This window comes from Megalobrama amblycephala, linkage group LG3 (genome assembly GCF_018812025.1).
Source record: "Megalobrama amblycephala isolate DHTTF-2021 linkage group LG3, ASM1881202v1, whole genome shotgun sequence".
Lineage (NCBI taxonomy): Eukaryota > Metazoa > Chordata > Actinopteri > Cypriniformes > Xenocyprididae > Megalobrama > Megalobrama amblycephala.
This window is the reverse complement of record NC_063046.1, coordinates 35,085,581-35,099,389: the sequence shown is the minus strand read 5'-3', so window position 1 is coordinate 35,099,389 and position 13,809 is coordinate 35,085,581. Positions and strand designations below refer to the sequence as shown.

The window sequence follows — 13,809 nt, the reverse complement described above, 5'->3', positions numbered from 1 at the left end:
AATCACACTGAAACAGGTTGTTTATCAGCTTCTTTATTCCACCTTTGTATCTTCTCTGTTTTGGAGCACCGTTGGTTGCTGACTTATTCCACAGTCTAAGAAGAGCTACTGGAAATTTTCCGGCCTGCTGCCGTGAGACAGTACAATGTCTCCTTTTTCTCCATTTATCATGCCCATCCACACGTTACACAGCATGAGAACTGATCCTTACCAGCTGTATTCAAATGCATTCAAATTCGTGCACTCTTTGTGACTTCCTCGCACTCTCAGTTTATTTTGCATTGTCTAGTTTGAATGCAGTACGTCTACATGACTGATGTTTCTCCATAGCCAACACTGAGAGCAGATCTATGACGAAAAATATTCGAGACAAAAATTTCACTCTGTTCCTTGGAATGAAAATATACCATCTGCCTGACAGATGGTTAAAATATCTGATACAGATCAAGCCAAAACTATTTGAAATGTCTGAAAAATAAACGTGTCTAACAAGAAACTGTGTAAGCTAACCCGATACCACACTTGAGTGCAGATCAGTATCTTGTGTCTGTAGGTCTAAAAGTTCCAATATCAGTCACCTAATAGGCTGTTAAGATAAGCCGGAGAGCGTTTACATCAAATTACACAAACTGGCTCAAACGCAAACAAACAGCTATTTCTTAAAGTTCTGAGGGCTCTTCTGTATGTGAGGACCCTTCAGAGACATCTTCCATTTTAATAATAATAATAATAACAGGTTTTGTGAGCAATGTATGTGTTTTGTATTTGGGAGATCTGCACATGTACCTGCTGCCTGTAGATTCAGGGCTATGGGAGGGTGTGCTGCTGGTACTATCACTCTTTTCCTGTCATGGAGAGAGGGGATAGCATTTAAATTTGACATTTTATTAACATCATTTTACCTTATGACTTCTACACTAAAGTTCAAAAGGGTCAGAAAGATTTTTAATTAATACTTTTATTCAGCAAGGATGCATTCCATTGATAAGAAGTGACAGTAAAGACATTTATAATCTTATCATTTCTATTTCAAATAAATGCTGTTCTATAGAACTTTCTATTCATCAAGGAATCTGAAAAAAGTATTGTTTTCAACATTGATTATAATAAATGTTTCTTGACAACCAAATCAGCATATTAGAACAGTCATTTTAAATATTACTCTTTTTATTATATTTTATTTGATCAAATAAATGCAGCCTTGGTGAGCATAAGAGACTTCTTTCAAAAACATAGTTAGGATAAAAAGGAAGGATTAGTTAACTTAAAGGTGCACCAAGTTATTTTTCCCCATGTAAAACAGTTTTAACCCTAAAGAAATGACAGCACAGTGGCTGCCATGTTGAGATCACATGACTAGCTGAATATTTCTCACTTCATCAGAGTTACTTTTAAATATGCTTGCATATCTCTACAAGAGCTACTGTATGTTTACAGATCATCATCTATTCCAATACAACCCCACTTTAATGTTAATATGTGCCCTAAAATAAATAAAAAGTAATAAAAAAAAGTTATCTAAAATGTCTCTGTAGTTCTACTTATGTAAATAAGTCTCAACATAACCACAGCAACAAGAACCTATTAGTGCTGCTGTCAGATTGAAAGACTCCTGCAACTTTCATTTCCTCAAAAATTGATTTGAATAAGTCATTGCTTCTTACTTTTCATCCATCCAGTCTCTCAACAATCTTTTTATCCTTTAAAATGATAAGAAGATAACCCTTGTTTTTCACACCAACACAATCTTTATTGCTGTGACTGATGTGGTTTTTGTTCTGATTGAGCTAAGTGCTGCATGCAAACGTAGCTACTGACATCAGTAATAGACTACTAACAAAATATTGTTTGCTGCCAATAGTTGTCAGTACAGATCTTAAACTTCCAACACCATTGGAATTTCAGGCAGCACAGGATCATAGGATCAGCACACCAACTGGAGCAAAAAAAACAAAAGAATAGAGTGCAAGTAAGTCCTCCTGACCTGAGGGGGCTCTGTAAGTGGAGGGTGACACCTGTCCTCTTCCTCCATTACGCTGTTGTCTATGAAATCCACTTGCTCCAGCTCTCCATTCACTACAGAGGACCAAGAGTAATAGCAGCATTTAAACCACAGACAACCAAGATCTAATGCAGCGGTTCTCAGCTTTTTTGACTCTAAGGCCCCTCATTGTCCACAACAATATTTGAAAGCCCATTACTTTTCCAGTTGTTTGTGATTTACTGGATTAATAATAAGGATTTAAATATACATATATTTTAAAATGTCTACTAGACAAAATATTTTGTAGCTTGACATAACTACAAAAATGTTTATTCAAATAATGTATAAAAATGCCCATGAGGTTATAATATTTTTAAATTCAAATTACTTTTAAGATTAGACCACCACATACATCCAGGTATTCAAAGACTGTAGGAATCCTGGTTCTTTAAATACAAAACAGTATGAGGGGGTGTATTAAAATCAGAAATATTTATATTTTTAGTAGCTTTTATTTTAAAGCTTTTGTCGTCTTATTTTAAATCCTTTTAAAGGGTTAGTTCACCCAAAAATGAATTCTTTCATCATGTCGTTCCAAACCCATAAGACTTTTGTTCATCTTCGGAACACAAATTAAGATATTTTTGATGAAATCCGAAAGGTATCTGACTCCTCCATAGACAACAATTTAACCTCCACTTTCAAGGCCCAGAAAAATAGTCCATGTGACTACAGTGGTTCAACCTTATCTTTATGAAGTGATGAAAATACTTTTTGTGCACAAAAACAAAACAAAAATAACATTCTCCCATGTTGTTTATGTTGTATAGACAGTGAAGCGATTGTGTTCTACGTCAGAACGCTGATTCATTATTGGCCAGCTCCTGCGTCAGCATTACACACATGCGTCGTGCTGCTCACGTGTACAGCATCGGCCAATACTGAGCCGGCATTCTGATGTAGAACCCGGAAGCGCTGCACTGTATCTACAACAGAAACAGCGTAGAAGGCTGGCAGGGAAGAGAAGAAATTGTAGAATAAAATCATTATTTTTGTTTTGTTTTTGCGCACAAAAAGTATTCTTGTCGATTCATAAAATTAAGGTTGAACCACTGTAGTCATGTGGACTATTTTAACGATGTCTTTACTACCGTTCTGGACCTTGAAAGTGGTAATTAAATCACTGTCTATGGAGGAGGTCAGAAAGCTCTCGGATTTCATCAAAATATCTTAATTTGCATTCCGAAGATGAGCTAAGGTCAGTGCTTCCCACAGGTTTGAAATATACTTGCGGTGGTAGCCAGGTGAAAAATCCTCCTATTACCCACGGCACAAAAATGGTCTATTACATGTGACAAACAAATAATGTGTGATTTTTAACAGTATTTTTATTTATTGAAATTAAGTTTAATTACATAGCATATTACATTTGATTACATACTAATATTATGCATTATTATGCATTGTAAATTATGCAAAATTGCAGCATTTAAATGGTTCTCCTTTTCCTATGTTCTCCTTGCTGTCATATAGTGTCTCTCTCAGTGAATGGGACACAGATTTTACTAGTAAAATTTATTAAATGAAAAATATATGTGTCAAATAATGTTCTTAGTCTTTTCTTCCTGTGGGGGAGACTACAGTAATTTACTATGAATTAAATGGAAATCAAATTAAATACAATTTATTGTGTAACCAAAATACCAATAATGCCCCAAAAAAAAAGAAAAAAACTTTTAATTACTTTGACTTTTGACTACTTGACTTTTAATTATAAACAACCCCGAAATACACCGGGACTTTTATTTTGAAATGTCTGTACTATTGCAGGCTGATCCTTCAGATTCTTACAACCGTCTAAAACATTTTATATAAAGGCCATGAAGTAGACATTGTAATTATTCATCAACTTGAGTTCATTAGCAATCCCCTACATAATTCTGCGCTTGTCACTGATTGAGAATCACTTTGAAGCAGACTGAAGCGCTGTTGCGCGTTCTACAAGCCGCCTTGTGACTTTGCAAAATGCAGCGCCCGTGTGAATGTCAGCGGGAGTAAACAGTTCTGACGCACACATAACAAGCAGGTACGAAACGACTAGCTATTCGATCGCGGATGGTTTCATTATCTTGCGCGGATATAAAAGTATAAGAGGATAAAAATAATAAAAGCAAAAATGTGTCTCCAAATATACTTGGGCGGCCGTTATTACACGTGGGCGGCCCGCCCAAGTAAAGTCTATGTGTGGGAAGCACTGTAAGGTCTTACGGGTGTGGAACGACATGAGGGTGAGTAATTAATGACAGAATTTTCATTTTTGGGTGAACTAACCCTTTAAGTTATCTTGAGGCCCCTTTTGGAAGGATGCTTTAGGCCCCTAAAGATTCTAAAGATTCCATTAACCTTACCTTTGGGTGTATCTAGTAACATATCTCTCTCCTCTTCCTCTTGAAAATTTGTGTGTTCGCGGGAAATGTCAGCCAATCGCAATGACCGTTCCGAGAAATCATCAGCAGACTAGAGTGAAAGAACACAGACACACATACACAGCCGCTTGCATCATCCAATAAAATTACTCTCGATAAGCCTTTAGCAACCACAGTCCAAATGGTGCATTAGTGCTTAAATTCGCAGCTCCCTTTATACCTCATTTCCTGACCATCTTTTGCTGCCGCTGTCCACGCTGTTAAAGCCAGAATCCAGGCCACCATACTGACCCGGGAACAGGTCCTGATCCAGACTGCAGAGACCACACACATTATCAGAAGCATGAATAGAGTTTTTACTGAAACAGGCGATTAAAGCTTTTCAACACCCTAAGACCTCTCATCCTTGATGATCTCTCACCAGCTGTTGAAGGCGGTGGGCCGCAGAGCTTTCTCAAACTGGTCCTGAGTCCTTTTGCAGGCCTCCATGTTCAGATATTTAAAGATGTGAAACTTTCCTTTGGAACATATTTGGGCAGGGGGCATCTGGAGGGGGTTGTTGTCAAGGATGATGCTTTGGAGGTGCCGCAGATGTCGGTAGCACACAGGCACGTGGGATATGCGGTTGCACGACACATCCAAACGGACGAGGGGCAATTCTGACAACTCTGAGATGAGAGAAGAGTCGATTTAATAAATACAGTGGTTCCAAAACATATTTGGACACAAATCAAGTGGCATCTGCGAACAAACATCCATCACGACTCAAAACTAACATCACTCTTCTGAGGAGTTTTTGGAGTAAAGCAATGTTTAGTGGTTGTATGAAGTCAGGTCTCCTTAAGTTTACACAGGTGTCCTGTTAGAGTAATCACAGGTGGAGTTCATCACATTTACTATGAAAATGCTTCACTTGTTTGATAACCAGAAACTGCCACAATACTCTAAAATTAATCAGTTGTTTTTATCATTTAAATTAATTAGCTTGAAATTGTGATCTTTCTTTAAAACAAATGCCACTTGGTTGAAAATGTATCTCATTCAAATGACATGCCATACTTTTAAGAGTAGTTTAAAAATGTCCAAATATTTTTGTGTCCATTGTATTAATCTGAAACAGAGATGAAAGCTTGTTATAAAAGCTTTTACCCCTGACATCCACATAACACACTCGTTCCTTGTGTTTTGAAATTCCAAACAATTCTTGATTTCTGTAATCTTGCAAGGTAATACACTATTGCTTTATGCAATATTTCCTAATGTTAACTGAAGTTATAGAACATGAGTTTATAAGTTTGGGATACAGACCTTCTGGTAAAGTTGTAAGATGGTTTCTTCTCAGATTTAAATCTCTTAAACATTCTAACTGGCCGAGCTCAACAGGAAGTGACTGAAGCTCATTACAGCTCACATCCTGATGAAGAAATACAGTGAGAGGAAGAGACAGAGAGAGAAAGAAATGAAGAAATGGAAGAAATTATAAAAAGAGAGAGAGTATTGTGTGTACACTGCAGTTTAATAGTTGGTGGGGCAATAAGATTAAATAATACTTAAGCAAAGATGCACAAATTGATAAAACAAAAGTGAGAGTAGTTCAAAATTTATATTCAGAGAATTCAAAGAATTGTTTTTAACACTAATTATAATAAAGGTTCTTGAGCAGCAAATCAGCATATCAGAATGATTTCTGAAGGATCATGTGACACTGAAGACTGGAGTAATGATGCTGGAAATTCAGCGTTGCCATCAGAGGAATAAATTACATTTTAAAATATATTAAAATAGAAAACAGTTATTTTAAAAATTATGATATTGATATGATAAACAATGATAATATTTCACAATATTACTGTTTTTACTGCATTTTTGATCAAATAAATGCAGCTTTGATAAGCAGAAGAGACAATTTAAAAAACAATAAAATATCTTACTGACCAGAAAATCTTAATTTAACAACAACAAAAAAAAAAAATTCTGATCAAACAAATTAATATATAGGAAACACTGCGCTAAGAACCTTCAAACCACAGACAGCTGCCACATATGTAGAGACTGCAATTAAAGGGTTAGTTCCCTCAAAAATGAAAATTCTTGAATGAAAACGAAAATATTTTCATTCATCTTCATAACACAAATGAAGATCTTTTTGATGAAATCTGGGAGTTTTCTGTCCCTCCACTGACAGCTACACAACTGGAACTTTGACGCTTCAAAAACTTCATAAAGAGATCGTAAAACTAATCCATATGAATAGAGCGGTTTAGTCCAAATTTTCTGAATCGCTTTATATGATGAACAGATTGAATTTAGACTTTTATTCACATATAAACATTCATCCACTCACACATCAGTTGCTGTAAAAACAGAGGCTCAAGCATGTTTACTTGTGTGAGAACCAATGAGGCTCAATCTCCTGTGTTGTGCAGCATGTTTGAGGTTAGTTCTCATGGGTCAGTCAGGTTTGGTTGAGCTTCTGTTTATGTTCGCTGATCAATGTTTATATGTAAATAAAAGCCTAAATTAAATCTGTTCATCATATAAAGCAATCGAGCCGTCTTTGAAGGGACAGAAAGCTCTCAGATTTCATCAAAAAGATCTTTATTTGTGTTCTGAAGATGAACCAAAGTCTTACGGGTTTGGATGGACATGAGGGTGAGTAATTAATGACAGAATTTTCATTTTTGGGTGAACTAACCCTTTAACAAACTAGATTTGTGTGATTGCTTTTGTCAAGCTTTAAGCTATACTAGTAAATGACACATTTTGGAAAATATCCTTACAAATATAGTGTAACATGTTGAAAACCCACTGGTAAGAACATCTGACATGTTCCTGAAAGGTTCATAAATCATGTTTTGTTTCAAATCAACTGATATCAACCAGTCTATGAGATGCCTTTACTTATATAATTAAAACAAACATCAGCCCGTGTGTGTGTGTGTTCTACTTACCAGTTGTCGAAGGTGTGTGAGTGTGTGTATAGAGGCCGGTAGGACCGATAACTTGTTGTTGCTGACGATGAGCACCCGCAGCAGAGGGAGCTGACATACTGACGGCGGTAGACTTGACAGCTGGTTACGACTACACCACACAGACAGAGAGAGAGAGAATTAAATGAATGCAATCTAACACCAGTACAAAATACTGAATGACAGATCTACTGTATATACAATCCTTCCAATATCTTTAGCCACAAAGAGGCTTAAAATTTCACTCAGGGAGACCTAATGTTTTTGTAAGTCTCTTATGCTCACCAAGGCTGCATTTTTATTAATCAAAAATAGTAATATTGTGAAACATTATTCCATGTTTCTATTTTGATGGCAACGCTGAATTGAAAAAAATATATGTCTTATACTGAGATGAATGTTTGAAGTGTTTTGCTCTGGTTCAGGTAAGCTCCACAATGGACATGGTGTAGGTATACCTGAGACTGAACCTGTATCTGAGGTGGGGTGGGGTGTGTGTGTGTACCTGAGGTTGAGGTAGGTGAGGGCTTGTAGCTGGCACAGGCTGGGCGTGAGCGATCGCACACAGTTGTGGTACAGGCTGAGCGTCTCCAGAGAAACAAACTGACACACCTCCTCTGGCACCTCACAGAGCCGGTTCTTTGACAGGTCTGAAATAGAGAACCACCAATCACAGTTAGCACAGAATAAATGAATGACCAATCACAGACCCCTTTACACCTTTGACAGCCTCAAGTTACAATCACAGAATACAGCTTACAAACAAAAACATTATATTATATTATATTATATATTATATATTATATATATATATATATATATATATATATATATATATATATATATATATATATATATATATATATATATATATATATATATATATATATATATATACAGTATATTACATAATATCCTCTGAGGTTGACCTCTTGGTTATTTTCATGATAATTTAGCACATTTTTCCCCTAAATTTACCAAAATCTGTGGACATCTCACAAGTTATTTTTTAAATCCTTCTAAATATTGATGATTCTAATGACCTTATAACAGTAATAATATGATTTGAATTAAGTGTAAATGCAAATTTAAATCAGTAACAACAAAAAAAGTTAACAAAATACCATATTACTTTTTCCATGTTACAGTAATGAGAATGAGTGTTTATTTGCATTATGGTAATGAGGTTTGTCATATAAAACCATGGTCCTAAAAATACAGCAAATATATACATTTCATTTGTTTGGTATTTATTTCAATCTTGCTGTGAAATATAACCCAGACAAGTACTTGACAGGTTTTGTGAGGCCAAAACCAATAGAGAAAAACTACAGTAGAGAAGATGTTGCTGATTATGGAACTTCCTTTGTGTTTACGTTCTGTTTGAGTCACAATCAATGGCAATGGTCAGACTATAGATGCATCCTAAGCAACAGGCACGCATCTATTGTCTAGATAGCATATGCATTCAAACACTTTGTTTATGTCGTCCATGGTTTTTTGTGAGCCAGGGACAGGAAACGCGTAAACAATCGCGATGTTTCCCAAAGCGAACAAAGACTTTTTTATAGGAATTCAAATTTTGTCCAAGTCCATTTTTGACAGCAATTGAGGATGTGAGCATTTTGTCTCTCAATATAGCACAGACTATTCCAATTCCCTTCCATATTTTCATTCCAGACAGAAGTTGCTCTCTCCAGATAAATGCGAAACACACACTCCCTCAGTGGTGCAGGTCGTAGGGTCAGGATGTATTTCTGGAGAGGGGAGGATTTTAATTACAGGGCCGAGGAAGCTTAGAACAGGGTGTGTGAATGTGAGCGTAAGTCCATGTCACTAGAGAGACAAACCAGACAGTAGAAACAACCAAAACATAGAGATTAAAGAGGTCATGAATTGAGAAATCAACTTTTCCTTGAACTTTTGATATATGAGAGGTCATCGTACTATAAGAATATCCTGCAAGTTTCAGAAATGAAAACTTCCAAGTAAGTCAAAGAAAAGCTTTTATTGACACAAGGCCCATTGACCGAATTGATCCTGGAATGTGCCTATCTATGGATAGGTGAAACCCCGCCTCCACAGAAGAAATCAATGCCTACTTCATCATTGCAACATTAACCCCACCCACTGGCGTGTTAGTGAGATGAGGAGGAGAGAATAGCGATACAACAGGACAAAAATAACATTACCTTTCAAAGGATCCTTATGCTAGGAATATGGTCATTTATTTTCAACAATGTGAATGTCTCAGTTGAGATTTATTTATTTAGATTCTGTATTTCAATGTGGATTCTTTGGAAAATCAATCACATTCCAGTCTTTGCAAACAGACATTTACGATATGGACTGGACAGTAATGCAACAACATATAAGTAACTGTGTTAATTCTAATGCCTGATCTGATGATTCATGTACAGTCAGATATTCTTTGCCTATGTGTCAGTAAATCAAACCAGTGACTAACTGTCAACTTCACATTGTTTCTCTTAGTAGGATGAAAATCTGTTATTTAAACGGTGATTAAATTATATAAAAAAGCAGTCAAAGAAAGCTCCCTTTGCAATCGTTGGAGCTGTCAATCAAACAGTGTGAGTTTATCAGTGACTGAGTTCCTGGACATGCACCAAAACTCCCGTTTTATTCAACGAATCTCTTATTCAGCGTTTGCACTGTTAGTGAAGATGTAAGCATTTGTTAGTGTACAGAAATTGAGCTGCAATGATGAAATCGCTGCTTTCATGAGCTTAACAACATGTTTGTGATCGGCTATAATCTTCATCACTGTAAACTTTCATGCCACAATCTTAATATAATGCCATAGATCTAAATGTAATGCAGCACTTTTCATGATTAGTTAAACTGTAATAGTAAAAAAATGCGCTAAAAGAGAGAGTAATACTTGGCAATTTCAAATAGAAAGATGTTAGCCAATCACAGTAGTGGGCGTTACACTGAAGTTTCACAGCAGACATGCCTCTTAAAACAGCTTTCAAATAAGAGGACTAAAATCAGAGTAGGAAAAATGCCTTCTGTTTCTAAATTGATGACAATTTTGGGTGTAAAAAGTATACTAACATTATAAGTGCACCCCAGGAAACATTATAGAAGAATAAAACAACGCAGTTCATGACCTCTTTAAGGCTAAATGAATGTTAGGGTGCAATGTTTCACCATACATGCGCAGGTACAATGTAATTTCAGGCCTTTCACATTCAATTCTCTATAACCCTCCTGATGATCTTAAATAAAATTAAATTTACTTTCACACTATGAGAACAATAGCATGTGGAAGTGTGTGTGTGAGAGTGCATTTTTTTCTCTTCTTCCCTGCACCGTCCAATTGTCCAATCTGCTCTCCTTCTCCAGATCTTTTGTTCAGCTGTTTTATTTGGCAAGGAAGCATTTCCCGCCTCTCCGTTCCCAGTGGGAACTAAAGATTCCCAGGGGCAGCCCACATTTCCCACAATCCCCTGAAGTGCTCTGCGCTCACACCAGCCTAACATGGTAGAGAATAAGAGAAATACCAGTGTGCCCACATCATGGAGAAAGATAATATGTATGAGTCTAAATACTGCTGAAACACTTATGAAACTTGTATCAAACACTTCCACAATCACTCTATAACATCTCTCAACAATAATAATTAAGCATTTAATAAAACTTTTAAATGGTGTATAGTGTAATATATGACATCACTTATTAAAAAAAAAATAATAATAATAATAACAAGGCATTTAACATAGCTTGACTGCAAAAGTTCATAAAGCTTTTCAGGTTTATTTATACTTCATGTGCACTATTTTTAATAAAAAACATTAGATTATATATGAAATATGTAATAATAATAATAATAATGAAAAAAAAAAAAATGCCTTTCAGAAGCCAGTTCCTCAAAAAGTGCAAACGTCAGTTTGTTTGCTTGAGTGGTTTGACAACTAGGCTCCACCAATGGCAATTTCATCTAGTTGCACAGAAACCACACACTTTATCTTTAAAGCAGACATATTATGCATGCCCCTTTTCACAAGATGTAATGTAAGTCTCTGGTGTCACCAGAATGTGTCTGAAGTTTCAGTTCAAAACACCCCACAGATTATTTATTATAGCTTGTCAAATTTGCTCCTATTTGGGTATGAGCAAAAACACGCAGTTTTTATGTCCCTTTACAAACAAATGAGCTGCTGTTCCCGGCCTGCTTTTCAAAAGAGGGCGGAGCTTTAACAGCTCGCGCTTTGGTTGCTCAACAACAACAACAAAGCTGGAGAATCTCATGCAGCCAAAATGACGATTGTCAGTAACGGTGTTCAGCCTTACATTGTTCAAACTGGAGTCGGACACTGATGGAGAGACTCAGGAAAAGTTACAACTTTTAGAATGAAACTAGACATTTCTGAACGGTTAGTGGATAAATTTATGTAGTTGCTGTGGAGTTGATTCAACTCATCGACTAGCATGTGCCATCATGTTAATCTTTTGTGCAAATCCAGCGTTGACTCAACCCTTGTATGTAAAGCAGTCTGGTGTAAAATGACGGCATGGCAACAACACTCTACTACAACAACTCTTCCTCTTCTCTAAAGCAGCCCAACATGGCCTCAGCCCCTTTGTTGCGTGTTCCCGGGGGCAGGGTTTATGTAAATTTTGGGGTTTGTGATGTCACCAACCCGGGAAGAAGCTCGTTGTAGTCCCTACCAGCCATTTGTTGTAGTCCTTAAAAAGCGATTTCTGTAAAAGAAAATATCTCCCTTTGCATTGAACTTTGAGCGTCGTAACTTTGCAGATGTTGTTTATGCTCAAACAGCAACATTACACACTAACTAAAGTTAGAGTGTAATGAAAAAAAGTGAAATCATAATCAAGGACCCCTTTAAAGAGAATTTCCATATGAGCAGCAATGCTTTTATTTCTGTTCTAGCCCTGTTTACTTTGTGTTCCTGGAAATAGTGGCCTAGGCGTATCACATTCTCCTCAGAGGCTCACAAACACCTCCTGCGTGAGGTCTCCAGCTGTGCCCAGCCTCAATAACACGTTCAAATCATTATGGCATGACAAAAGTTCACAGCTAATAAGCAGGACTGTATTTCAATTATGTCCTGAAGGTCTCACTCTAAATATCTTCTGTGTGTGTGTGTGTGTGTGAGTGATGAAGAGACTTCTTAAGAGTGGCAGTTGGTCTACTGACCCCCTCCTCTCTCTTGCTCTCTGAGGAATCTGAGCGATCTTCTGCCTGCTAGCGTCTCTTTGGTGTAACTGAAGCTGGTTTTGCATCTGCTGTGTGTAAGAGAGTGTTAATCAACACACACACACACACACACACACACACACACACACACACACACACACATCTCCACACCCTCCTCCTTTAGCCCTAGAAGGAGATTACACTGATTAGCCTGCAGGATAACAACAGACTCCCTTGCAGTTCATTTTAGACACACATTTACACAACAACAACACAAACAAGGCCTAATTATACTGTAAGCTCCATATAAGCTCTATGTAACATTTGAGAACCACATGACTACTTCTACAACAGTTGAGGTGTGTTGTTTGAAGGTCTCTGTGAGAGTGCCAAGCTAAGATTTTTCTCTTCGTACCTGCTGCCAGGAGCTCTAGTCATCCCTGAGATTAACTGAAACATGACGCTGTGTTTGTTTCAATACGCTGACTAGACCCAATGTGTCAGGCACTGACTCACTTTTATCTGAATAAAACATGTTTTTATGCTTCATTTACGTTGATTATCAGTTTCTGTCCTTTCTTAAAGAAGAAGTGTGTCATTTCTGCACCAGGTTTCCAGAACACTCCCACTCTCTTCAACTGGTCGGACAAACAACTGGTCCTGCCCCAAATTCACAAAAATAAATAGTATCAATATGCTAGCATGCTAAAAATCGCCAACCTACTCTTACCATTGTTAGGCGAATTTTTAGGCGAAACCAGGAATTTCAATAGGAATGTATGCAATTGTGAATTGTGCATAAAGGCGATAAGATTTCCTCAAAAAATTGGTTCAACATGGTCACATGGATTTGCTGTGTTGAGCAAACAGAAAGCTGCTTGGTTTGAAAGTGACTTCTGACAAGAGTGTTCTTTTCCATTCAACAAAAACAAATGGTTACTGTCAAGCTCCAAAATAGAACCCTAATGTCCCAAATGGCACCCTAAGCCCTCGTATTTTTCCCTCAGTGTCCACACTTTTGTGATGTAGGTTGAATATTTACAGATTCTGAACACATTTACAGCAGTGCTTCCCACACATAGACTTTATTTGGGCGGGCCGCCCACGTATAATAACGGCCGCCCAAGTATATTTGGAGACACATTTTTGCTTTTATTATTTGTATCCTCTTATACTTTTATATCCGCGCAAGATAATGAAACCATCCGTGATCGATAAACTAGTCGTTTCATACCTGCTCGTTAC

The 13,809-nt window shown here is 36.9% G+C and overlaps 1 protein-coding gene across 2 annotated transcripts in view; it reads right to left on the bottom strand.

Annotated features, from left to right (window-relative positions):
- The window catches only part of lrch4 (leucine-rich repeats and calponin homology (CH) domain containing 4), a 50,063-nt gene that overhangs the window by 16,536 nt on the left and 19,718 nt on the right, over positions 1-13,809 (bottom strand). For both annotated transcript variants that reach the window (XM_048185266.1, XM_048185267.1), the window contains exons 2-9: positions 7,885-8,029; positions 7,362-7,491; positions 5,719-5,824; positions 4,832-5,078; positions 4,631-4,724; positions 4,393-4,501; positions 1,985-2,076; positions 787-845 (exon numbers count right to left, since the gene is read on the bottom strand). In XM_048185266.1, coding sequence (XP_048041223.1) covers positions 787-845; positions 1,985-2,076; positions 4,393-4,501; positions 4,631-4,724; positions 4,832-5,078; positions 5,719-5,824; positions 7,362-7,491; positions 7,885-8,029 — 982 coding nt within the window. The remainder of the gene's footprint in view (positions 1-786; positions 846-1,984; positions 2,077-4,392; positions 4,502-4,630; positions 4,725-4,831; positions 5,079-5,718; positions 5,825-7,361; positions 7,492-7,884; positions 8,030-13,809) is intronic.